This window comes from Daphnia pulicaria, chromosome 7, assembly GCF_021234035.1.
Source record: "Daphnia pulicaria isolate SC F1-1A chromosome 7, SC_F0-13Bv2, whole genome shotgun sequence".
Classification (NCBI taxonomy): Eukaryota; Metazoa; Arthropoda; class Branchiopoda; order Diplostraca; family Daphniidae; genus Daphnia; species Daphnia pulicaria.
The window spans coordinates 3,757,376-3,779,243 of NC_060919.1; the positions used below are offsets into that span (position 1 = coordinate 3,757,376).

The 21,868-nt window shown below is 41.4% G+C and overlaps 5 protein-coding genes and 1 long non-coding RNA gene across 7 annotated transcripts; 4 read left to right on the top strand and 2 right to left on the bottom strand.

Annotated features, from left to right (window-relative positions):
* Positions 1-21: 21 nt before the first annotated feature.
* Positions 22-7,046, top strand: LOC124349663 (neuropeptide CCHamide-1 receptor-like). 2 transcript variants are annotated; one of them, XM_046800434.1, is made up of 7 exons: positions 22-189; positions 1,395-4,325; positions 4,391-4,993; positions 5,057-5,517; positions 5,620-5,719; positions 5,792-5,839; positions 5,933-7,046. In XM_046800434.1, the coding sequence occupies exons 3-7, from the start codon at positions 4,685-4,687 to the stop codon at positions 6,497-6,499; spliced, it is 1,485 nt and encodes a 494-aa protein (XP_046656390.1). In that variant the 5' UTR covers positions 22-189; positions 1,395-4,325; positions 4,391-4,684; the 3' UTR covers positions 6,500-7,046. The 2 variants fall into 2 exon arrangements, with proteins under 2 accessions (XP_046656390.1, XP_046656391.1); XM_046800435.1 differs by having other exon boundaries at positions 4,146-4,993.
* An 874-nt stretch (positions 7,047-7,920) lies between these two features.
* LOC124349726 (neuropeptide CCHamide-1 receptor-like) lies at positions 7,921-10,087 on the top strand. The gene is made up of 5 exons (XM_046800535.1): positions 7,921-8,320; positions 8,385-8,848; positions 8,927-9,011; positions 9,075-9,122; positions 9,195-10,087. Exons 1-5 carry the CDS (start codon positions 7,994-7,996, stop codon positions 9,555-9,557), a joined length of 1,287 nt encoding a protein of 428 aa, XP_046656491.1. The 5' UTR covers positions 7,921-7,993; the 3' UTR covers positions 9,558-10,087.
* A 2,625-nt stretch (positions 10,088-12,712) lies between these two features.
* Positions 12,713-16,200, bottom strand: LOC124349651 (neuropeptide CCHamide-1 receptor-like). Its single transcript, XM_046800414.1, has 7 exons — positions 16,048-16,200; positions 15,112-15,960; positions 14,622-15,043; positions 14,461-14,554; positions 13,875-13,958; positions 13,350-13,804; positions 12,713-13,265 (listed from the first exon to the last, which is right to left on the bottom strand). The coding sequence occupies exons 2-7, from the start codon at positions 15,484-15,486 to the stop codon at positions 13,193-13,195; spliced, it is 1,503 nt and encodes a 500-aa protein (XP_046656370.1). The 5' UTR covers positions 15,487-15,960; positions 16,048-16,200; the 3' UTR covers positions 12,713-13,192.
* A 943-nt stretch (positions 16,201-17,143) lies between these two features.
* LOC124349964 (F-box-like/WD repeat-containing protein TBL1XR1) lies at positions 17,144-19,880 on the top strand. Its single transcript, XM_046800928.1, has 8 exons — positions 17,144-17,488; positions 17,581-17,748; positions 18,058-18,264; positions 18,334-18,414; positions 18,473-18,618; positions 18,784-18,976; positions 19,040-19,171; positions 19,282-19,880. The coding sequence occupies exons 1-8, from the start codon at positions 17,144-17,146 to the stop codon at positions 19,336-19,338; spliced, it is 1,329 nt and encodes a 442-aa protein (XP_046656884.1). The 3' UTR covers positions 19,339-19,880.
* Positions 19,879-21,300, bottom strand: LOC124350128 (repetitive proline-rich cell wall protein-like). Its single transcript, XM_046801150.1, has 2 exons — positions 20,342-21,300; positions 19,879-20,249 (listed from the first exon to the last, which is right to left on the bottom strand). Exons 1-2 carry the CDS (start codon positions 20,465-20,467, stop codon positions 19,941-19,943), a joined length of 435 nt encoding a protein of 144 aa, XP_046657106.1. The 5' UTR covers positions 20,468-21,300; the 3' UTR covers positions 19,879-19,940.
* LOC124350484 lies at positions 21,082-21,666 on the top strand. The gene is made up of 2 exons (XR_006921014.1): positions 21,082-21,158; positions 21,249-21,666. It is a non-coding gene; the product is annotated as an uncharacterized LOC124350484 (long non-coding RNA).
* Positions 21,667-21,868: the final 202 nt, after the last annotated feature.

The window sequence follows — 21,868 nt, forward strand, 5'->3', positions numbered from 1 at the left end:
AAAAAACAAAACAAAAAGTGAACGCCCACCCCCACCCCCCAACCCTCCTCCTCTCCGTAATGAGAAAAGAATTAGAAAATAGTGTGCACAGTTGCGTTTCTGATTAGCTGAGATGTGCACACGCAACTCGATGGAGAACTCCCCGAGAAAAATACAAGTGTTGAACTCGTACGCACGGGAATGGATAAGGTAGGAGGATCGTATTTTTATTTGATTATTTTTATACGTGCCGAACGCCCAGTAATAACGAGTTACGTGTTGGTTAGATTACTTAGATCTCGTTTACTCCCGTGTGTCCATTTTGTTTGTCCAAAAAGGAAATTTTCAATTTTGGTCGATTAGATTTTGCTGCCTTTTCTCACTAGGTGGCAGTGGTGTCCGTACAATTTCATTTGAAGAAATGACCTAATTTCTTCTGGTACCGTTTTAATAGTGTCGTCATTGAATAGCTAATAAGAGAATAAGTCATTAAAAGTTTTTTTTAATACCGTACTTACCCTGGTAAGTAGTTGCTTTAAGAAGAAGCTTTGGAAAATTCTGTAAAGTTCTCGAGCGGCTGTCATTTTAATAAGAGGATCGGCAAGAAATTCAGGTTGCAATCGGATTTAATCGTCAGTGGGTCCCGCTTTCTCTTGAGTTTGCCTTTCTTGCGTGAAACCCTTTTGTAAAATTTCAATCGTGACGAAGCGAATGCAACGTTTAGTGCGACCGTCTAAAACCAGATGGAACTAATCGAAAATATTAGGGCGGGATTCGGTTCAAATTTCAAAAAATAGAGCGGAACGCTGTTGACATAAGAGCGTGTCGTCGATACTCGCCGATGAAATTGAGTTTGCTCACGCTGTCTGTGTGCACACAAACGACAATGTCAACTGATTCAATCACGTATTATAGTTGGCAATATCTTGGCGTTCAGTCTGGCGGACACAATGCGTGTCGTGTTTCGCTCAGCCATCCAGCAAACACCGTAGGCATTCCGTTTTTAGCCGGCAGATGAAATCATTCGAGCTCGGCTTTTTTTCTATTTTTACATCTTGGGTTTAATTGATTTCTTAAAGAGATTGTTTGAACATAGTCTCTTGAAATTGGTTCCTGGTTCTTTGCCCTCAAGGAAACCTTCAAATAATTGTTCAATATTGTGCCGATACGGTTCCGCTTGATTTGAAAGTTAAAAAAAAAAACACACACACATTTTTATAACGATATTTTCGATCAACGGCTGTCTACACGAGAAAGATTGACCTTTATCTCATTTTTGTTTTTCCGTTTATAGATGTTATACCATTGAAAAAGTAGTAGTCGAGCAAAAAATCGTGTGCAGTTTACGCCGATGCGCACCACAGCGGCCGATAGCAGAACCGACTACTACTTTTTCATTGGTATAACATCTATAGGTCGCTGTGTCTAATCTTTAAGAAATAGATCAAAGTCGGACGAGCTGGGAGTGACGGAAGAGCGGGAAAAGTTGGATGTTTCATATTTTTTTCGAAATATGTATTTGTCTATTTGAACGATTGATTGATGGATCAAAGGACAGAGAGACGGTATCCGCGTAACCAGGAGCGACTTCTGTGCATGGCTCCTCGCTGTTTCTTCTTTGACGATATTGAACTGGTGCATGGTTTTGATGGGTTGGTGCCACCAAGGTTGCCACCTGCCTTCCCCCGCCCCCTTACAGCATTTTAGACCCAGTCGTAGGCTGTAGGACTTTGTCGTCTAGTCGTAATGAACGCAGTTCAAACTTGATATTGACAGTGGGACCTGTGGGAGTCGTACATCAAAAGAATATGGTTAGGAAAAATATTTTTATCATGTACGTTCATGTATGTTCGTTCCCAGCGCCTTACTCTTTGGCCGAGTATCGCATCAACACCATCAGTAGTCCCTCAGTTTGAAAACCCATTCACTTTGTTTCGCTTTGTTTGTAGAAAAAAAATGGCAAAAAAAAAAACTTGTCTATTTTTTAAAAATCGTCTTTTCATGGGGTTTTCTAATTCATTTCTGTGCGTACACACAAAAGTCCTCCCTCAAGCAGGCAGCGGCGGAGTGAAATCTTCTTATTCCCCCCCCCCCCCCAACTTTATCAAGTGACAAGTTATCACGTCAAAGTTGCATATGCATGGCACATTGAATGCTTGCTTCTAATAATCAAACCGCTAAACTTTGGGAATATAACTCTTCCATTTCGTCGATAGAAAAACGTGAAAATTGCTCGCAGATGTAATTGTAACATGTCGACCCAACCCAATCCCCTATCAATATAATAGGACGCGTATAGTAAACGAAAATGTCGGAACAGACGCGGACATTCGTGACCAATTCGTGATATTATCAGCATTGATCGAATCCGCGAATTCAATCAATGCTCTCTGTCCGTCGCTAAGCAATTCCAATTCCGATCGAATTAATGCGCGGAATCAAGCTCGGATTTGTGGAGCATCCAGCTGGAGATATGATGCTGATAGATTTTTGGGTTAAATTTCAGGACGAGAAACTTGCGAGCCCCTCATTTGGCCAATCAAAATGAGCAGGTCACGAATCAAAATACTGAAATTGAACGAACTGCGCTACATTGAAATTGGCGGGTCTTTTTTTTCAATCAAACCTGCGATCGTATTTAAACTGTCAAGAATATCTGTTCAAAATGTCGATCAAAAGTTTCGTTTGTGTAATTTCCATTGACAGACGCCAGCGTGTTGGATTAAAGGCGACCCCCCCCCCCCCTCCTGAGGACTTTGTACGGTGCATTGAACGTATATTACGTTTATACGGAGAAATCGACGCACTTTGTCGTCGTGCACACAAAATTGGTTTTCTCCTTTTTTTCTTTTTGCCTCAAAAGATTCGCATTGATTTCGGCACTGCAAACAAGCCGAGACTCTTAGTATACAGTACACCTAGCAACAGTCACTGTTCCTTCAGTTGAGGGTGTCACAGTAAAGATTGAGGTAGATTTCTGTTTTCATAATGTAGTTGCCAAGAAAATATCCAGCATCTCCGAATTCTATCGATGTGTAGGTTGTTGTGCTGCCTTATGGTGGTGAGGTGACATGCTCATTGTATAGAGTGAATAGTGTAATTATCATTAGTTAATGACTTCGCACATGAATTGAATGCAGTTGGAGACTCGGAGCGAATGTAATCAAGTCGGACAGTCAACGTGAGTGAACTATCTTTTTTTGGGGTGAGTTAACTGTGTATACGTATTCGTGGCCAACACCTTGATGTCTTATTGTAATTTCATGAATGTTAATCTCGCCGATTTGGTTTCGCCAAACTGGTACACACGGGGATTCAAGTTGTTTTACAATCCTCCTCCTCTTAATAATTTTGCGAAGCGCACGAGGCACAATCTCCCGAGGGATTAAGTTTCACCCGTTTAAGAATTTTCAAAAGTTCGCAAACTTTTTTGATGAACGCCGAATAATTCCCAGGAGAAGTGTAGCCATTCTCTCCGTCAAAACGTGTTACTTGTATAGGTTTATTTTGAGTGTGCACAGCGCAAAGGAGGGAAACCCTTGCTCCCAAAGAATATATTATTACTACATATTAACCTTTTATCTCCGATCGACTACAGTATATAGTCCCACATTACAAGCCCTGCCAACGCCAGCAGTACCGCACCGACGTCACAGCTGATTGGATGCGTGAACACAATTATTGTGAGAACTGAAAAGTCACTCACTCCAACACGGTGATAGACGGGGTAAAGCATTTATTGTAGAAACATACATGGCTTTACGGTCCTACATGCGAAGCGCGAGACTTCTCTAGCATGAGGCGGGCAAATACAAAAATATAACTACAACGGAAAAAGAAGAAGTAGGCCCTAATAACCCGACAGATTGTGACAAGTGAGCCAGTAGCGAAAGACCGGACTGCACAGTGACATCCTGCGACGGGTGAGCCAGAAAGACTGAGCTGATGATTGACATTTTGCGACGGGTTTTATACCGAAAAGCTAGGTCAAATGAGGTCGGGAGAGAGTCGAAGCAATAAAAGAGAAAATGACTTGAATCGAGGTCAGCGAGAGAGCAATAAACAAACGAGGAGAATGAACTATTTTGCCGAGAACTAGAGCGCTGACAGCCAATCCTTACATTATTCTCATATGAATCTCAATCTTGATTCCGCTTTTTAAATAGTTCCTTCTCGGCCCATCCACAGTGCAGCCAGCTGCCAAAAGTTGCCAAATTTCGGCTTTCAGCCGATGGATGAATACGCTGACAGCAGTTGCGCACCTCCACGAATTGGCGGCAAATTCAAACGTCTAAAAAAAAATAATAAAAACTTGAGTGAGCAAGATCTTTCCGACCAATACAAATGTGAGCGAGCTTTTTTTTTTTTTTCGCTGCGGTTGTGCTAACTGCGCAGAGTTACATATTGAAAGAAACGCGAATGTTTGAACCAGCAGAGCAATAACATCTCCGTCGTCAGGAGAGAGTGAGGAAAAAAAAACAGCAACAACGAGGTTTCTTCGGCAGGTTTCGCCAACTCGACTTTCAGTGTCTGGTGAGCCCTTGAATCGGCGACATGCTCTTCCGGATCAATCCTGTCATCCGCACTCACTATACACGGTCCTCGTTTAATTCTAGCCTATCGTTTCTATAAGTATAGTCTAATTGTTTAAAGTCGCACCTTATTCCGACATTCGCTTGAGAAGTGTTTCATATGGACAGAAAAGATGAACGAATCAGCTGCCCTTAACGCATCCGATGATTCCGCCGAAGAAGAAAGGGTCAATGTCGAAAAATACCTGGTGCCTGTTGTCTTCGGCCTCATCTTCGTGGTGGGTGCGGTCGGCAACGGCAGCCTCATGTTAATCATCTGCCGCTACAAATCCATGCGCAACCTGCCCAACCTATTCGTGTTCAATCTGGCCCTAGGCGACCTGTTTATTCTCCTCTTCGCCGTCCCGTTCACCTCCTCCATTTTCACGTTCAATTTATGGCCCTTTGGCGAATTTGTCTGCAAAGCTTCCGAGTTTGCCAAGGTAAAATAAAATTGTCTATATCACTTATTGAATTGATTTAAATGTTGAAATGGTCATGCACAGGATACTTCGGTGAGTGTTTCCGTCTTCACGCTAACGGCGCTCAGTTTCGACCGGTACAATGCGATCGTCAATCCTGTCCAGTCGTACGTGGCTGGCCCGAAATCGAAACGTCGCATCATCTTCACTCTTGCCGTCATTTGGTTGGTATCGCTCGGCTTGGCCTCTCCGGCCGCCGTCTTTTCTCGTTTGGTTGAGGTTAAACTGCTGCCAACTTGGAATTCATCGACTGTGGTGGTCTATGACGTCAACAACGACGATCAGTTATTGAATCAAACCCAAAACGATAACGAGACTTCGTCTGCCCAGCTCCTGGTTCGCTTTTGCTATCCGTTTCCAGGCAAATTCGGCGATGACATTCACTCCAAATCGGTCATCGTCGGCCGTGTTTTGATTCAGTATCTCATTCCGCTGTCCATCATCGGCACATTTTACACGATCACGGCTCGTCATCTTCTTCGCAGGTACTATAAGTCGTTCTTGATTTTTTGGGTTAAATTATGAAGTTAACCAGCCAAGTAAAGACATGCACAGTTCAGAGTTCACGTTGTTTTTTATATTGTCAGTACCGGGAACATTGATGGTCAAGCCGCAGTGACTGCGGCCTCATCTAAACCGCCCAATCGTCAACATCCGCCATCAGCAACTTCCCCAACCAACAATAGTGTAGGAAATTTTGTACCCAAAATACAACACGATCAGTTGAACCATTTAATGATGAATTCCCACTTTCCGCAGTCCAATAGTAACCAGGAATCCCGTCGCAAAGTAGCCCGGATGGTGAAGGTAGAATATTCAAACGTTCGCGCCTTAACCCATGATGATAATACGAACCTAATAATGATTTAAATTTTATTTTTCTTGCTCAAAAATTTGTAGAGTTTGGTAGCCCTGTTTTTTATTTGCTTCCTGCCGATCCACATCTACTTTTTGTGGTTCTACTTCAATCCCGATTCGCAAGAAGATTACAACGACTTCTGGAACGCGTTGAAGATCGTCGGCTTCGTCTTGGCCTACACCAATTCGTGCATCAATCCCGTAGCGCTCTACTTCATCAGCACCAAATTCCGCAAACATTTCGATCGAGTACTTTTCTGCTGCTGTCGCCTGGACGAAGGTAGAAGCATCAACGTCCGCTCTAAGGACAAATCGGCGAGGCCTCGCTGCCGCCGGGAAGACCGTCGGCGTGACGGAGGCGATCCGTTGAAGGAATTTCAGCTGCGAGGATCGAATCCACTCACGTCACTGGAGCAGACGCCGTCCGACAAGCGAACAACTTCAAGTCAAAATGGATCTGATGTGCCGCTAACTGCCGTTAGTTCCGTGCACGATGAAACCTCCGGCAATAATAAGCCTTGGCGGGTGACTTCATCAGCATCCGTAACCAACATCAAAGATAATCTTGAGGCTCTAACGTCAATCGATCCAGCGATGTCGATAGTATAGGCTCCAACGGGTATAAAACAAATCATTTGGCCGACCAATAATGGAAGAGCTATTAGCCGGTTTCTAGCGGGCCAGATTGATACAAGTTCATAAGATAATTTAGGTGGTTAAACGGCGATGATTTTTTTTTTTTTAATCCAATCTCAATCTAATCAAACTGTAGTAAACAGCTTTTAGTCTAACTAAATATCCTAGTCGATCCGCCATTTGATCTATATCTGTCCCATTATTCAACCCCCAAACACGTAAGTTGAATCCAAAATTTCCAGCTTGGACGATATAATATGTGTATGCTTCAGTGGCGTCTGTGTCTACTTACCGAGCTAATAAACTTCCCGCGTTAGTTGTTATCACAAGATTTAACTTAATGTTCCCTCAAGATAAAGTAAGAAACGATTTTTCTTCTGTGATGAAGCAGCACTGGGGAGGTGTAGGAGACGCTGAAACAATGAAGAGGACTAAAATACCTGACTTTGCTGTGATATACGCTGATAAGAGTGATGATATTGAATGATTATTTGAATACGGATATGCTTTGACAATTGTATTCCATTTTCCCATTATTTCATTACAATATATATAGGTGTATTTGCGTGGAAATATGGGCTACAAGAAATGAATAGATCAGTACAAATAATATTCCTCCAATATTTTTTGCCGCAATCACAACTACGTATTTGCTAAGAGAGATATACTTTTCGCCGATTTTCATAAAAATTCTGCTACTGGTAAAGATTGATGTCTATACGCAGTAGAGGAAATGTGAGTGGGTACATACAAAGCCCTTGAGGTTCAATTCTGTTAGCCGACATACAGTGAAAGCAAAGTTAATCGACTTTCGATTGTTTGCTGAAAATGTCTAGGGGAAAACGCATGTCAACACATTCAAAAGGCAGAAAAAAGGAAAGTAATTCAAGAAACATACGAAGAAATAGGGAAATGATTCACTTTGACTTCAAAGACGACGATTCGTCTTCAATTCACAGTCAAATTGACACCGAATGGGTTCGCTCCCTAAAAAAGTGAACAATGTATTGTACATTACGCAATCCTTGGGTGTTGAAAACTCGTCCGCAACTTTGTATAAATCTCGTCAAATTTTCAGCCAGCTAGAAACAGTAGTATTGAATCCGGATGTATTGAAAAGAAAAAAAAAAGGATCGTGCAGACGCTTGTGCGGCGGCTGCCATTTTTATTGAAATACAGTCCGCCAAAATCGTGGCATTCGCAGTGTCCCGCCGACTCTCGAGTTCGACGGACGTGCTGCAGCACTGTCGTCGGCTGTGCGGAATCAATTTGTCTTCGTTCACCGCCGACGCCAACTTCTTAAAGTGATTCCATTTGGAAATGATCACGTAGGAGTGGAAACCACGGGTACAAGTCATCGATTTCTTATTCTTTAATCGTCTGGCAAGTATTAAATTCATTTCGATCGAAATTTTATTGCGGAAGACTCACGTGTGTTCACATTTGGGTCTTTTATTGGCAGAGATCATGTTGCTACTGGATGGGATAACCATCAACGCATCAGCATCCAATTCGTCAAGCATTGATCAAAAGGACGTCCTACTACTAGAGCCGTACATTGTTCCCGTTTTCTTCGGCCTCATCTTCGTGTCGGGAGTCGTTGGCAATGGCGGCCTCATGTTCATCATCTGCCGCTACAAATCCATGCGCAACCTGCCCAACTTATTCGTGTTCAATCTGGCCCTCGGCGACCTTTTCGTGCTCCTCTTTGCCGTCCCGTTCACGACTTCAATTTACATGTTTGATTCGTGGCCATTTGGAGAGTTGGTCTGCAAAGCTTCCGAGTTTGCCAAGGTAATCCAATCAATGTCATCCATTTCTTGACGGTGAGTAATTGGCGTTGATTTTCTAATCACAGGATACTTCGGTGGGCGTTTCCGTTTTCACGCTAACGGCCCTCAGTTTCGACCGGTACAACGTGATTGTCAATCCTGTCCAGTCGTACGTGGCTGGCCCCAAATCGAAGCCGTGCATCATCATCACTCTGGTGGTCATCTGGTTGGCATCGCTCGGCTTGGCCTTACCGGCCGCCTCATTTTCGCATATTTTATTCATTTGGGTGAACAAAACCGGCGAATGGACTTCGAGCAAAAGCTTGCAGCCGGACACGGAATTATTGCTAATTAACGACGACACCAACAGGACTGGAGTAATAGAGCCCAGCTATTTCAATGAATTTCACGTTTGTTATCCCTTTCCCGGAGAATTCGGTCCCGCTTACGCCCAAATTGTCATTCTGGGCAGATTCTTATTTCACTACTTTATTCCGCTACTCGTCATCAGCACGTTATACACAATCGTGGCCCGTCATCTCAAGCGCAGGTGAACACGTAATTTTTCAAACTTATTGATTGGTTTAAGATTTTTAATTATTTCTTTTATTTTTCTCTGACGTTATAGCGCTGGGATTATTCCTGGCCAAGCGACACTGACCGCTGCCTCGATTAACCGTCGTTCATGTCCGCCAGATAATTCGTCAAACAATGTACTCGACCGGATAATTTAATCGATTTACCAATTGACGTGATTTTCATGGTTTCCTTTTCAGGCTAATAATAATCAAGAATCCCGTCGCAAAGTGGCCGTGATGGTGCAAGTATATATGTCGTCATTATTCATTCATTCTATTTTTGAGAATTAATAATTTACATCTTTTTGCTCATCGCAGTGTTTCGTGGGCTTGTTCGCCGTCTGTTTCCTGCCGATTCACGTCTACTCTTTGTGGTTTCACTTTGACCCGAGATCCAAGACGAGGTACAACCAGTACTGGCACGCGTTCAGGATTTTCGGCTTCGTCTTGGCCTACATCAACTCGTGCATCAATCCCATCGCCCTCTACTTCATCAGCACCAATTTCCGCAAGCATTTCAACCGGCTATTATTTTGTGGCTGCTGGGGAAGCGACAGCATCACCTCCCACGGGAGAAGTGCGCTAAGGTCCCGCTCTGAAGTTCGTCTAAACAACTATCCGCTCAATGAATTCGTTCATCACCGGCAGCAATCACGTCCGTCTTTCGAGCCGACAGTCTAGGTTCATCCGTGCATTGCGTGGACAGTAAATTCTTGACCAACTCGGAATTTTAGACGATGTCAATTCCCCCCCCCCTCCTCCCTCTAATAGCATTACACAAAATTAAAAAAAAACTTTTAGGAGGATTTGAATAATTATCCCAGGGAAATTCGCTTCTTAGCTTCCTGGGAAAATTTGATTTATAGCTCAATAAATCTGACAACAATTTTGATTGTGATGAAATTTTGATGTTTAGCCCCGGCCCCCCAATACCCAATAGTGACAAAATAGCAACAAATTTTTCTGTGATTGCTGTGTTAATAAATGTTTAATTTCCAGAGGATCCGTCACCTAAATCATTTACATTTTTCGTACTGGTTTTGATTCGTTCCAAATGATTTTTCTAACCCTTTCCTTATCAATTTTATTTTTGTCACTTTTTTACTTTCTCTGACTCTCCCTCCATTTATTGCGTAATAACTCTTACCCTTAACCAAGAGATCCTTGGATTTACCAGAAAAATGATGTAATACATTTCATTCTATCTCGTGGTGGCCAGTGTTCACGATGTGTATTCTTCTTTCCTCTGTGTTCATAACTGTGACTGATTTCTGCACTGCTGCTAGACGTGTGATGGACGGAGTGTGTAAACGGCTGCTAGACATCTCTGGTTCACTTTTCTTCGGTAAGTCGTCATTAATTTAATTATTCCCGCTTGGCTTCCAAGAGGGTCTTTGGGGGTGTTATTAGGGCGGGTCTTGCCTTTTTATATATATTGTATTCTTATTTCATATTCTTATTATTTCAACTATAACTTATTCCCGGTTTGGATTTTGAGGGGGGAGTTTGATTTTTTATCATGTATAATTTCTATCGATATCGTATTATCGATTTATCGTAAACAAAGCTGTTTAACAAAAGAAAATTGGGCAAGTGTCGTCTGCTTTCGAAATAACAAATAAGACAAAAGTTCAAGCATCGTTCAAGAATTATATTTAGATTTATTTGTTTTCGATAACCGTCATACTTCATACTGTTTAGCAGTTAAACAAAACTAAGAATGAATATGGGAGTTATAGAAAAGTGTTCTGTTCAAAATTTGTGAAATGCTAGTTCGTCCTGACTAGCATTTATCATGTATAATTGGCTAATCGGACTGTCAATGCATGCAGATTGTTTACACCATATAACCTCTTTCCTTTTTTGCAGATTTGAGGCCAGTGCCAGTCATTGCAATCCCACAATATACATGCAGGTGTTAACCTGTCATCAGCAACAATCTAAGGATCATCGCTTGACACTAGATATTTTAATGCTGAATTACCTGCATCAATGCAGTTCATTACATGTAAACCTTAAATTCTCGAATTTTAACAATTAAGGTTTACCCAGTGTTTCATTTTCAACTTTTCCTGACTTGTCGTTTCTGTCAATTTTTTTTTTCGTAACCCATTTTCTATTTTTATTTAGATAAAAAGCATCCTATTGCACTGGCGAAACTACCGAGGATGTCGAGCGAGTTATGGATCTCTTCTTCCCCTTTCTTTAAATGTCCTCGTGTACGCCCATGTGAATGTGGGTGTATTCACGAGGACACCCTTTGTCCCTATCCCGTCTGGTGTAACTCAACTCTTCAGCGGATGGATGGAGCAACTGCAGACGCCTGACTGCCTTTCCCAGGCATAAAGGTAGGACACAATTGATCTCCATTTTTCCTTTTTGACAATTTTTAGTGGCGTTGATTATAAATCGTTACGTAGTCACGGAGAATGTCTCTAAGCTCGGCAGTTGACTGCAACTGTTTTCTCTCTCCGTTTTTGTTTTTTCTCATTAAGGGTTCACCAACTATCTCGTTTGTTGAACGACTGCAGATCAGGCTTGTTTTGTTTTCTAGCTCACAACTTTTTCTGTGGTTAAACCATCACATTCGAAAATATTTGAACTTTTAACACTTCAAGTGCAACCAAGACAATTTTTTTACCAAGAAGGATCTGCCGCTACACCGGCACCTCCTCATTTGTTTTTAAAATAGGAGACCAAGTTAGCAACCGAGCTGCTGTGTTAAATTTAATTGTTTTAACATCGAAATGTTATGCAATAGTACATGTTTTTTATTGAGGTTGTTGTTAATGTCGTTAGGGTTCAGTTTGAGAATTCCTGGGGTGATTATTATTTGGGCTGTACATTGTTGCCCCTTGTCTGAGAGCAGCAGGATACCTCAAAACGAAATTGCTATTGATCAAATACGTTTTCGTCGGCGTCCAATAAATGGTTTAGTGCGACACTACGAACTTGTATATTGCTGTTATTTCACAAGTACTAATTCCGCCCATTGACGTTCCAGAATAGCTATAACCCTTACTACTAAATTTATATCCGTTTGTTGCTTTGAGTGGCGCGTAAAAATGTAATATTATTGCAGCAGAAATCCATGTAGTCTGAGCCGTATACAACAGGCTACAACATTTTGTTGCGCATGCGGAAATTTACAGAACGCCAAAAACGCCCGGGTACACACCTATATTGACTGCTGTATTTTGGTTTGTGTGACTTAGACTTGTCAAGATTGTTGGGAATGAATGAAACCAATTCTACTGCGGCCAACGGCGATGTCGTGGGTTCATCCGCCCCGAATTACTTTGACGTGCCAATCATGGAGCTGTCTCTCAACGTCATATTTTGCTAATTTACCTTTCGAGATGAAAGAAAAATACAAGATGGCTAGATGTAAATATCCTCGTATTTATAGCTACTGTACCTTTTGAAATTTAGCAATCCGACGAAATGATAGGCCGCCCACTTCCTTGGCAACGAATACGTCAAGCCGCTTTCAAGCTCAGTTCATTGGAAACACCAAAAGGGTTTTCAGTAAATTCTTCTCTCAAAGTCCTTTCATTGAAAGGTTCAAGATCGAGTTTGAAAGGATTTAAAATTGAACGGAAAAGCGCCACGTATTAAGTAGATAATGAAGTCAATATTTCATTGCCTCAATGCGTATGGTAAATTCTAAATGGGTAAGCCATGAGAGGAAATGCGCGTTTCAGTTTTTATTTAAATACTTGATGGTTGAATTTGAAAACTTTTATCTTACGTTGCCAAGCAATAAGTAGACTCTTTAATTTTAATTTTTAAATGAGCTGCTGCAACCACAATGCGGAAACTGCAATCCGCTTTTAGCCACTTGCCGGTGTATTTTCTGATTCATATCTTTAATGTTAAATTACCGCCGAGTTTGAATTGTAGCTGTAGGTTACAGGGTCTTATTCGTCTTCCCATAACGATGGGTCGGTTGTTTGGTCCCTACACATTCTTTTTTTTTTATTCTGACAGCAGAAACTATGGCAACAACTTTTTTTATGCTTGGAAGACCCCAAAAACATGGCAGTAACTCTTGTTAGAATAAATCAGAAACGTATCCATGCTGAGTTCAAAGATAACATTGTTAACATCCACATGTCCCCCAAGAAATTGTATTCCTCGGATACGTGTGAGATATAAAACCAATTAATTTTATCTTGAGACATTGAGGGATCATTTTGAAGGTTCAATCTTTAAATCACATTTAATATTTTACACGTTTGCTCACTTACCGTTGGAAGCCGAATTTTAAATCTGAATGCAATATAGTGATTACATCATCATCAGACGTAATGAGTCTATGGCCTGCTAGGTATTTGCGATGCGGATGAGGATCCTTCCGGCTGCCCACGGACGTACACGCAATGCCCCCTAATGGAATTTCGAAAAATAATTGTTATCGATCGTACTGTATTTAAAAGGATTTAAATATTATGGTGTAGTGTTTTCGATTACGTTGGCTTCGTGTTTCCGTTGATTACGCTGGGATGGTGAGTGACGTTGTGCTGCTGGCCTCCTAGCCCGTGATGACAAGTCATTTGCTGATTGCAACAGGCGGATGGCGTCATCCGCTCTGACGCTAGCGGCGGATGCTCTTCGCGAAACTCTTTGAGTGGATAGTTATTGACTCCGTGACGTTCTGATCGGCTCCTGATTCTTTCCGAGCTAATGCTGCCGTTTCGCGCCCAACCGCAAAATAATAGCCGGTTGAAATGCTTGCGGAAATTGGTGCTGATGAAGTAGAGGGCTATGGGATTGATGCACGAGTTGATGTAGGCCAAGACGAAGCCGAAAATCCTGAACGCGTTCCAGAAATTGTTGTAATCGTTTTGCGAGTTGGCGTCAAAGTGGAACCATAGGAAGAAGACGTGCATGGGTAGAAAGCAGATGGCGAACAGGACCACAAAATACTGCACAAATCCATCCATTGAATTGAGAAATGAAATTCGTTAAGCGATTTGAGATTAATGCGACTTTTACCTGCACCATCTTGGCTACTTTGCGACGTGATTTGCGATTCTTGTTGGGCTGCGGTAGCTGGAGTAAAAGGGCGGGTTCGTTGGCCTGCGTCACGATTCAAGTGGAATCGATTCACGAAAAAACCAAGAGCAAAAGGTGAATTATTATTAATAGAACCGATGGGATTGTCGAGTAAGCTAACACTCTAGAGTGAACTGCGTTTGACATGAATTACAAAATTCTAAATCTTTAATCTATTTTATTGGGTCGGGGGGCAACGCATTTCTATGTCATTATCGGTCATTATTTTCCTGATATTCTGGCGGAAAAGGATGATAGGTAATACACTATTACAGTCTAGTGAATAATTGCCAAAAGAGCTCGAAAAACTTGATATCAAAAGCATGCTCGCGAGCTTCTATCGATTTTACGTTCAATCACAAAACATTAACGACTAAATTTTTTTGTGAACTAGAAAACTTGTTTGGTTTCAACAAATATTTGTTAGCTCTTGCGTTTAAAATTGATTTCCCAGCATGCACTAAGACTCTGCGAAAATGGCTACATACAAGTCGCATGAGCATTTTGTAAATATTATGTACTTTACATTATTAGATGCCGACGTATCTGATGGGGGTTGTCTAGGCTGTCGTTTGGATGACGAAGTTCTCACAGTGGCATGCCCGGGAATAATCTGAATGCTAATGTCGTCGATAAAACACTCAAATGTGTGAATAAAAAAGTCAATAATTAGACAAAGACGAATACCTTCGAAGGAGATGATGGGCCATAATGGCGTAAAATGTTCCGATGATGAGGAGAGGTAGACAGTAGTGAATGAGAAAACGACCCAGAACGATAATTTTGGGATAGACGGTGCCGAATTCTTGGGGGAAAGGATAACAAACTAGGATTTCTCGATGGGTCGGGCCCATTATCGTCCCGTTAGCGTCCCACATCCGTTCGGCTTCCGGAATCTTTTCTCCGCTAAGTTTCATCAAATGCGAAAAGATGGCGGCCGGCAAGGCCAAGCCGAGCGATGCCAACCAGATGGCAACAAGACTGACAATGATGCAAGACTGTTTTGATTTGGGGCCACTAACAAATGATTGAACTGGTTGCACGATGGCCGTGTATCGATCAAAGCTGAGGGCCGTTAGCGTGAAAACGGAAACGCCAACTGACGTGTCCTGTAGGAAAACCAACGCCAATTACACCGTCGAGAGATATGCGGATGATAGCATTGATAATGGATTACCTTGGCGAATTCGGAAGCTTTGCAGACCAACTCTCCGTAGGGCCACGAGTCGAACGTGTAGACTGTTGAAGTAAACGGAACGGTGAACAGTAGGACGAGAAGGTCGCCCAGGGCCAGATTGAAGATGAACATGTTGGGCAGGTTGCGCATGGATTTCTGACAACAAAGTATGACAATGAGGCAACCGTTGCCGATGACGCCCAACAGAAAGATGAGGCCGAAGAGAACTGGAACAATGTACGGCTCCAAACGCTGGTTGTAAGGGATGTAACCTTCCGGCTGCTCATTGTCCAGCTCTCTGCTGTCCTGTTCCAGCCGTTGGTAATGAGAAGTCGCTACTGTTGATTCGTTCGATATTTCACGCGGGAACATCATAGCTGAGCTTTTGATGTCCTCTTTCTTATTTTGGGGTTCCAAAAAAGAGCTTCTAAATAAATTGGAACATGTAACATGAAGTTGAAATCATTTGAAGTCTCTGACAGGTCTGTAATATGTCCAACACATCCGCTGAATTTTTTTGGTTGTGTTGTGAATCCTATAAAGAACGGCCGACAGCGTGAACGGCTGTATGTATTTATTTGGATTCCCACGGGTCCTCGACCCAATCAAATCTCGACAAGGATATTATCGCTATATAGCTTTTGTCATTTCTTGGAAACTATCTATTTTCTGTTTTTGTGATTTCTTTCTCGCTCTTGGCAGTTTCCTATAACGAGATTGCGATGACCCTGTCCACCTTTATTGCATCGATGATGGAGAGTGCCCATAAAAGAAGAAAGATGAGCTGTCGGAGTGTTGAACCGGGGTCAGAATGAATCTATTCTTTTACGTAATTCCAATTTGAGAAACCTGTGGAGAACAGATCTTTCCCTACAGTATTTTTTAATCGGCACAAATGAATGAATGTTAAATCGATAGGAAAAAAATAGCACTTACCGAGGCAGAAGTCGGCGAAAAGATGTCCTACTTTGACGCGCGCATTTCAAAAGTTGTAACAACAAATTCGGCCAATTTCGACAGTTTCAGCTTTTTATAGTAACGCAATAACCCTTGCGACGTCCGGGTCGGATGCTTTGTACGTCTATTCGATACGAGAAACGATGAAAGACTGGATGCCAGGAGTCGGCGCCGTGTGGGTATTATGTTTTATCTTCCGCCGTAGCGCCGCGCTTCCGTCGATATTTTCCCAATATCAATCCGTGTCACGTTCACATGGCGCGCGTTCGCTCGCTTTGTTGCCTGTAATAGCCTTTGTGATTCATACAAATGTTACTATAGGCAACACGCCATACAAGTATTGCCAGCATTTTCTTGTTTGGGAATTGTATGAGTTGTTACCCGGAAGCTTGGCGGATCGTAATTGAACTGATTGGACCCAGGGCGGGATCGGCAAATTTGTGTAAACTCATTATTCACTCGAATAGCTGAAAAACCAACACGTCAAGTTATCGGCCAAAGAAATATACGAAATGAAAATGCGGGCGCGGAGTGATGTCATAAAAATACAGATTTTAAAGAATGGAAGGGGGAGATATGACAGCGGATGCATATAAATAGATACACAGCAGCAGCAGCAACCCCAAAATGATTGCGTTGCATTATGAATTCAGTGCACACACCCACCGAAAGACTATGCGATATCCTCGTGGGAGCTCTCTTTTGTTTTATAGATCAACATGGCGTTTGATCTTTGCCTTTGATAGTCTTGTGTTGTGTTTAAAAACATTTGCAATAAAAGAAATGTTTTGAAAATCCCCAATTGAGAAGAAACAAACCCGAAAATCTATTGTCACATTTGATCGTGCCAATAATAACCCTATTCATATTGAAATAAATTTAGCCTATCATTAATGCTATCCGTATTGATCTATGGGGTCTGTATTAGTTTTTTCAAGGTGCCAGAGCTTCCTTGTCGAGTCGACAGTTGAAAGATAATGCTTTCAAAGATAACCTTTATCTTTATTTGCGGGCGAGTCATAAATACAAACGTACGGAAAGAATCGAGCTAGTAGAAGGTGTGTAGTAGTAGAGAATGGCTGAGTCTAAAGAATTACGAGGGTTTAAGTTACCGTCAGAATGCGTTGATAATTGTGTTGATGGTGGTCGATCTAAAGTTACCGAACACGAGCTAGAGGAAAAAGGGAAACTGCAATTTCAGGAAAGTCTGAGGTCGGTGTCGGAACTTAATCACCCACGAAGCATCAGTCGCTTCCATCCAACGTTACCGGTTCTTGCCTGTGGGGTCAACGGAAAAGTGATCTTGTTTAGTGCGGCGGATGGATCCATTGCGTTTAGCCATTGGCAGGAAAGTCGAGTGAAACTTGGAAAACGTCAAACTTTGACAGAGTTTAGTTATTTTGCCGCAATTGAATGGAATGTATGTTTTAGTTTAGCTTTGTATTCTTGATCGACATCACTTCAAAAATACTGAAAACGAATTGAAATCATTTTTCGCTTTTTGTTTGTCAGGTTGATGGAACTCTACTGGCAGCCGGTGACGATGACGGCGGAGTTGTCGTGTGGAATTATCCAGAAGGCGCAATACTTTTTGAAGCAAAGAAACACACAGCTCTTTCAGTGATTGGAAACATCCAGTGGAATCCATTCAGACATGACGTATTGTCAACTTGGAATATTGTGAGTCAAATGTTTCTGTTTTTCTGGTTTTTCTCTCCCATCATTGATCGATTGACTGAAAAAACATGTTCAATGGACAACGGGTACCACTAGCCAACTCCTTTTACATCCTCCGGACATGCCCATTTCGTGTTACTGTGTTTTCAAATTGCCAACTTCGTCCATCACAGGGCAGTCAAAAAACAATTTGCTTGTCCTATAGAAACACAGATTTCCTGTGACTTAAGTCCCCATAGCAGGCTACTGGATATGCCTATAAAGAAAATACTAAAAATGTTTTACAGTTTGTTCTTTTTTTCTTGTTTACAGTACGAAAAGAAGCTGCTTTTGTGGAATTCGTCCAGTGAAAGAAATCTGTTCTACGAATTTGAATATGAGATTGAGATAAGGGGAGTTGCGTGGATCTCTGAAACTCAAATCGCCTTGTCATTTGAATCGGGATTGATTGAGATTTACGAAATAGACGAAGGCCAACCAACAGCGAAAACCCGAGTAGTTCAGCGGCTACAACACGATGTAAGTTAAAACACCAAAAATATTTAATTGAATTAGATTTTTTTAAACGGTTAAATTCGATATTCAAAGTCAGGCGTGACGTGGGGTGGCATACAATGGAGTGACAAGACGCAACATTTGGCAACTTGTTCGAGGGACGGATCGATCAAGGTCCTAAAATTGGTTTCATCCAACCTGAAAAGCCTAAATTTGATTTATTCCTTTTTAGATCTGGGTCATGGCAAGTGACCAGCCAATCCATAGTTTGGAGTGCCCAAGTTCAGGTTGTTGGCTAGGATGTTTTGCGATGTTAATATCCCGGAGTGGGAAATCAGACAACGATAGCGAATTGCCAGAAAACTTCACTTTGGCATGGTAAACAATTTTCTTTTGTCAGTTAATCCGCTACGTATTTGTCTATGTCAATCGTCAAACAAATGGAAAAATGCCTACTATTAAGAATGGATATTTTCTAGTAGTTCTACTGTCAATTTTCAACGTCTAATGATTCATTAAATTAAATTTTTTTTGAACATTTAGTGGATTAGAAGACGGATCGATTGCGATTTGGAGTCCGCTGACGAAAAGTGAACAATCGAGGCATCGAATTCTTAATTTTGGCCCAGAAAACGAAGTAGTGGTTGATTCCCTCTCGTTTTCACCAGACGGGCGGTTGCTGGCATCATTAGTAGGCGACGAGGACGGCAATCAGTTGATTATTTGGTCAACTACGGTATACAGATTCTAACGCACCTTTTTTAAAAAATTCAATTACCAAACCCGGAATGTGTTTCAGACTTGGATGCCCGTTTTCGCCAATAGAATCCATGTCTATTACCCTTTTTGGTTGTCATGGTTGACCACGAAATTGCAGTCGGGAGTGTATTATAAGTTAGCTGTTCCTCAATATGTTAAACATCAAGATGAGGTATGTTATCTTTTGCAAAGTTATCGTCTGGAAATAGCATCTTATTGAAATTCAAATTCTATCCCTCCTCATTATTAATTGCTGTCATTTGAAATACTTTGTGCTTGAAGGTATTTGTTGTTGAACTCATGCCAACGGGCTCCAATGTCCATCATTCACATTCCTGATGCTAGAAAACCAAAGAAAACTGAATAACTGCAAAAATATTAGAAAAGTATCCTGTGGCAAAATTAGATTTGATTTAGTCTTAAATTGCCTCCCAACATTATTAAGTGCACACCCTTTTAAGCTTATAACAAGTTGGTAATTAAAGCTGACAAGATCACAAAACAAAAAAAAGCCGTCTCCACCGCGCTCTCTTTATCACTTAATATGGACGTACTACGCTGTGCTGTTAACTAATGGTGCAGCGGGTTGTCATAACGTCAATAAAAAAAGGAAATATTTGAATTTTTTTTTTACCACTCGTCTAATATCTTTGTAGTAGCACACATAACCCAACGAATTTTAATCCTTATTTATAGTAAAGGAAACATTTAACCCCAACTGTAGGTATCGAACCCCACGGGAAGGAAAGGTTGCAACGGAACGGTAATGTTCCTGAAAAAGTATTTATTGAAATGAGACATTAAAACAAGATTTGTTATTCAATAATTTATTTATTTTGAATCGAATTTAATGTTAAAATCTTTTTCTAAAGGAGCGGCCGAAATGAAGCTTAATTTTTGGCGATAAAACGTTTTAGGAGACTTCAATTTTTAACAGGAACTTAATAAGCTGGAGCCATGTACGAAGAAGCTTTGTATGCAGGAGGAGTATAAGCAGGAGGTGTGTAAGCGGGAGGAGTATAAGCAGGAGGTGTGTAAGCGGGAGGCATGTACGAAGGAGCTTTGTATGCAGGTGGAGAATATGCAGGAGGAGTGTACGCAGGAGGTGTGTACGCAGGAGGTGTATACGCAGGAGGTGTGTACGCAGGAGGTGTGTACGCAGGAGCCATTGGTTTGTATCCGTATCCTGGATTACCAGACACCACTGCAACGGCAGCCAAGAAGCAAACGACGAAATTCACCATCGACATCTACTCGGGAAACAAAAATCGACGAAATTGAGCAGTTAAAGATAAGCACAAAAATTTATTAAACATTATGGTATAATCCAATAAATAATTACCTTTGACAGGAAAGTTGACAAGAAACAAATGTGAAGAAAGAGAGTAGATGCTGGATGAGCAACTGGTTCAAGATATCGGAACTGACTGACAGCCGAAGTATTTATACTCTTTCGTCTTGTATGCATGTTATTACCTTGTTTACATGGCTAACAGTAGAAATCCAAGGTCGAACAGTGTGACAGTAAATGTTTTTTAGTATTGGGGCGAATCCCATAGGTTTACCGGACGTATTCTATGCAGAATCTCTTGTCCGTAATCGATCGTATGAAGCAAAAACTATTCTACTGAGCTTCGGCATTTTGACGTTTGCCTTTCCAGCTAACTATTATCCGTTAATCTCTTAAGTGGGCATATAACTAGTAATAATTAAGAACTTTGCTTTCAGAAGAATAAGTCAATCAATCCTCATTAACGTCCACCTCTGAAAGTTTGAAATGAGTTTCTGAGAAATAGCAAATGCGCTGTCGATTGGCTAGGGCTGGCATTTTGAATGTTTGCTTTTATCGTTTTAATAATCACTCGGATGGTTTGAAAAGCAAGATAATTAGAGAAATGTGATGTCAACGAACTAGTCGAAGTAGTCTTCATAACCTAACCTATCCTTAAAACCCTTTAATTGTTTCGGAAGTATTCTACTAAGGATATTACGGAAGTATACCGGAAGTAAGCGATAGCGCCTTATGAGTCAAAATAGACTAAATACTCATGACCTTCAGTTATCACCCAAATTTAACCCATAGATACTTCCGATAAGAGTCTTAAAATAAATGTGAAATGAAATTAACTGAAACTGACGCCATGAAATACAGAAGTAAAGTAAGTAGTTAAGTACTCCTCTTCTTCCGATTCGGATCTTGTTTCACCTTCTGTTTTTTGTTTTGTTTTTTCAAAATTTTTGACGACTAGATGCCGATGATGAACTTCCGACTTCGCCCTTTGATTCTTGGCTGCCGTCGTGGTGGTGGCTTGTGGCAATCCAGGCTACGGATACAATCCATTGGCCCCTTCGTACATGGCTCCGTCTTATTCCGCACCGGGTATTTAAGGCTCCGGTGACAAAGCTCCAGCTTATTCACCTCCAGCATATAAATGATATTCTTCTCCTGCTTACTCAGTATACTCACCTCCGTTTTACTCCCCTCCTGCTTACAAAGCTCCAGCCTACATGGCCCCAGCTCCTTCGCATTAACAAAAAATCGTTCTATTAGGTCACACTTTCCAAATTGTTCATTCGTAATCTGAACTATATGTTTCATTTTTGGACATAAATGTACATTTCTTATTTATTACTATGACCATGAACACTGTTATCTTTACAAATCAATCGGCGCCAATTAAAATCGTTTATGAATGTTGAGAGTTTTACCGAAAGGTGGGTTCGTCATCAGCTGATTCTAGCATGACACGAAAATTACCATGAAACTAGCAAGTAGCAAGTGAGCTTCATTCTTTGTCCCAGTTCTCAAGATTTAATGCTAACTGTTGAGTCTTAACGAACAAAAATGCGCTTTTCAAGTTCGGTGAGT

Excerpts from the sequence above, each read along its gene's own strand:
- LOC124349663 (XM_046800434.1), top strand. The coding sequence starts at position 4,685 with ATGAACGAATCAGCTGCCCTTAACGCATCCGATGATTCCGCCGAAGAA. Across the intron at positions 5,720-5,791 it reads CTTCCCCAACCAACAATAGT|TCCAATAGTAACCAGGAATC; the intron begins GTAGGAAATTTT and ends CACTTTCCGCAG. Across the intron at positions 5,840-5,932 it reads AAGTAGCCCGGATGGTGAAG|AGTTTGGTAGCCCTGTTTTT; the intron begins GTAGAATATTCA and ends AAAAATTTGTAG.
- LOC124349726 (XM_046800535.1), top strand. The coding sequence starts at position 7,994 with ATGTTGCTACTGGATGGGATAACCATCAACGCATCAGCATCCAATTCG. Across the intron at positions 8,321-8,384 it reads AAGCTTCCGAGTTTGCCAAG|GATACTTCGGTGGGCGTTTC; the intron begins GTAATCCAATCA and ends TTCTAATCACAG. Across the intron at positions 8,849-8,926 it reads GCCCGTCATCTCAAGCGCAG|CGCTGGGATTATTCCTGGCC; the intron begins GTGAACACGTAA and ends CTGACGTTATAG.
- LOC124349651 (XM_046800414.1), bottom strand. The coding sequence starts at position 15,486 with ATGATGTTCCCGCGTGAAATATCGAACGAATCAACAGTAGCGACTTCT. Across the intron at positions 13,959-14,460 it reads ATACGTCGGCATCTAATAAT|GCCAACGAACCCGCCCTTTT; the intron begins GTAAAGTACATA and ends ATCGTGACGCAG. Across the intron at positions 13,266-13,349 it reads AACGGAAACACGAAGCCAAC|GGGGCATTGCGTGTACGTCC; the intron begins GTAATCGAAAAC and ends AAATTCCATTAG.
- LOC124349964 (XM_046800928.1), top strand. The coding sequence starts at position 17,144 with ATGGCTGAGTCTAAAGAATTACGAGGGTTTAAGTTACCGTCAGAATGC. Across the intron at positions 18,265-18,333 it reads TTCAGCGGCTACAACACGAT|TCAGGCGTGACGTGGGGTGG; the intron begins GTAAGTTAAAAC and ends CGATATTCAAAG. Across the intron at positions 18,415-18,472 it reads CGAGGGACGGATCGATCAAG|ATCTGGGTCATGGCAAGTGA; the intron begins GTCCTAAAATTG and ends ATTCCTTTTTAG.
- LOC124350128 (XM_046801150.1), bottom strand. The coding sequence starts at position 20,467 with ATGCATACAAGACGAAAGAGTATAAATACTTCGGCTGTCAGTCAGTTC. Across the intron at positions 20,250-20,341 it reads TGTCAACTTTCCTGTCAAAG|ATGTCGATGGTGAATTTCGT; the intron begins GTAATTATTTAT and ends TTTCCCGAGTAG.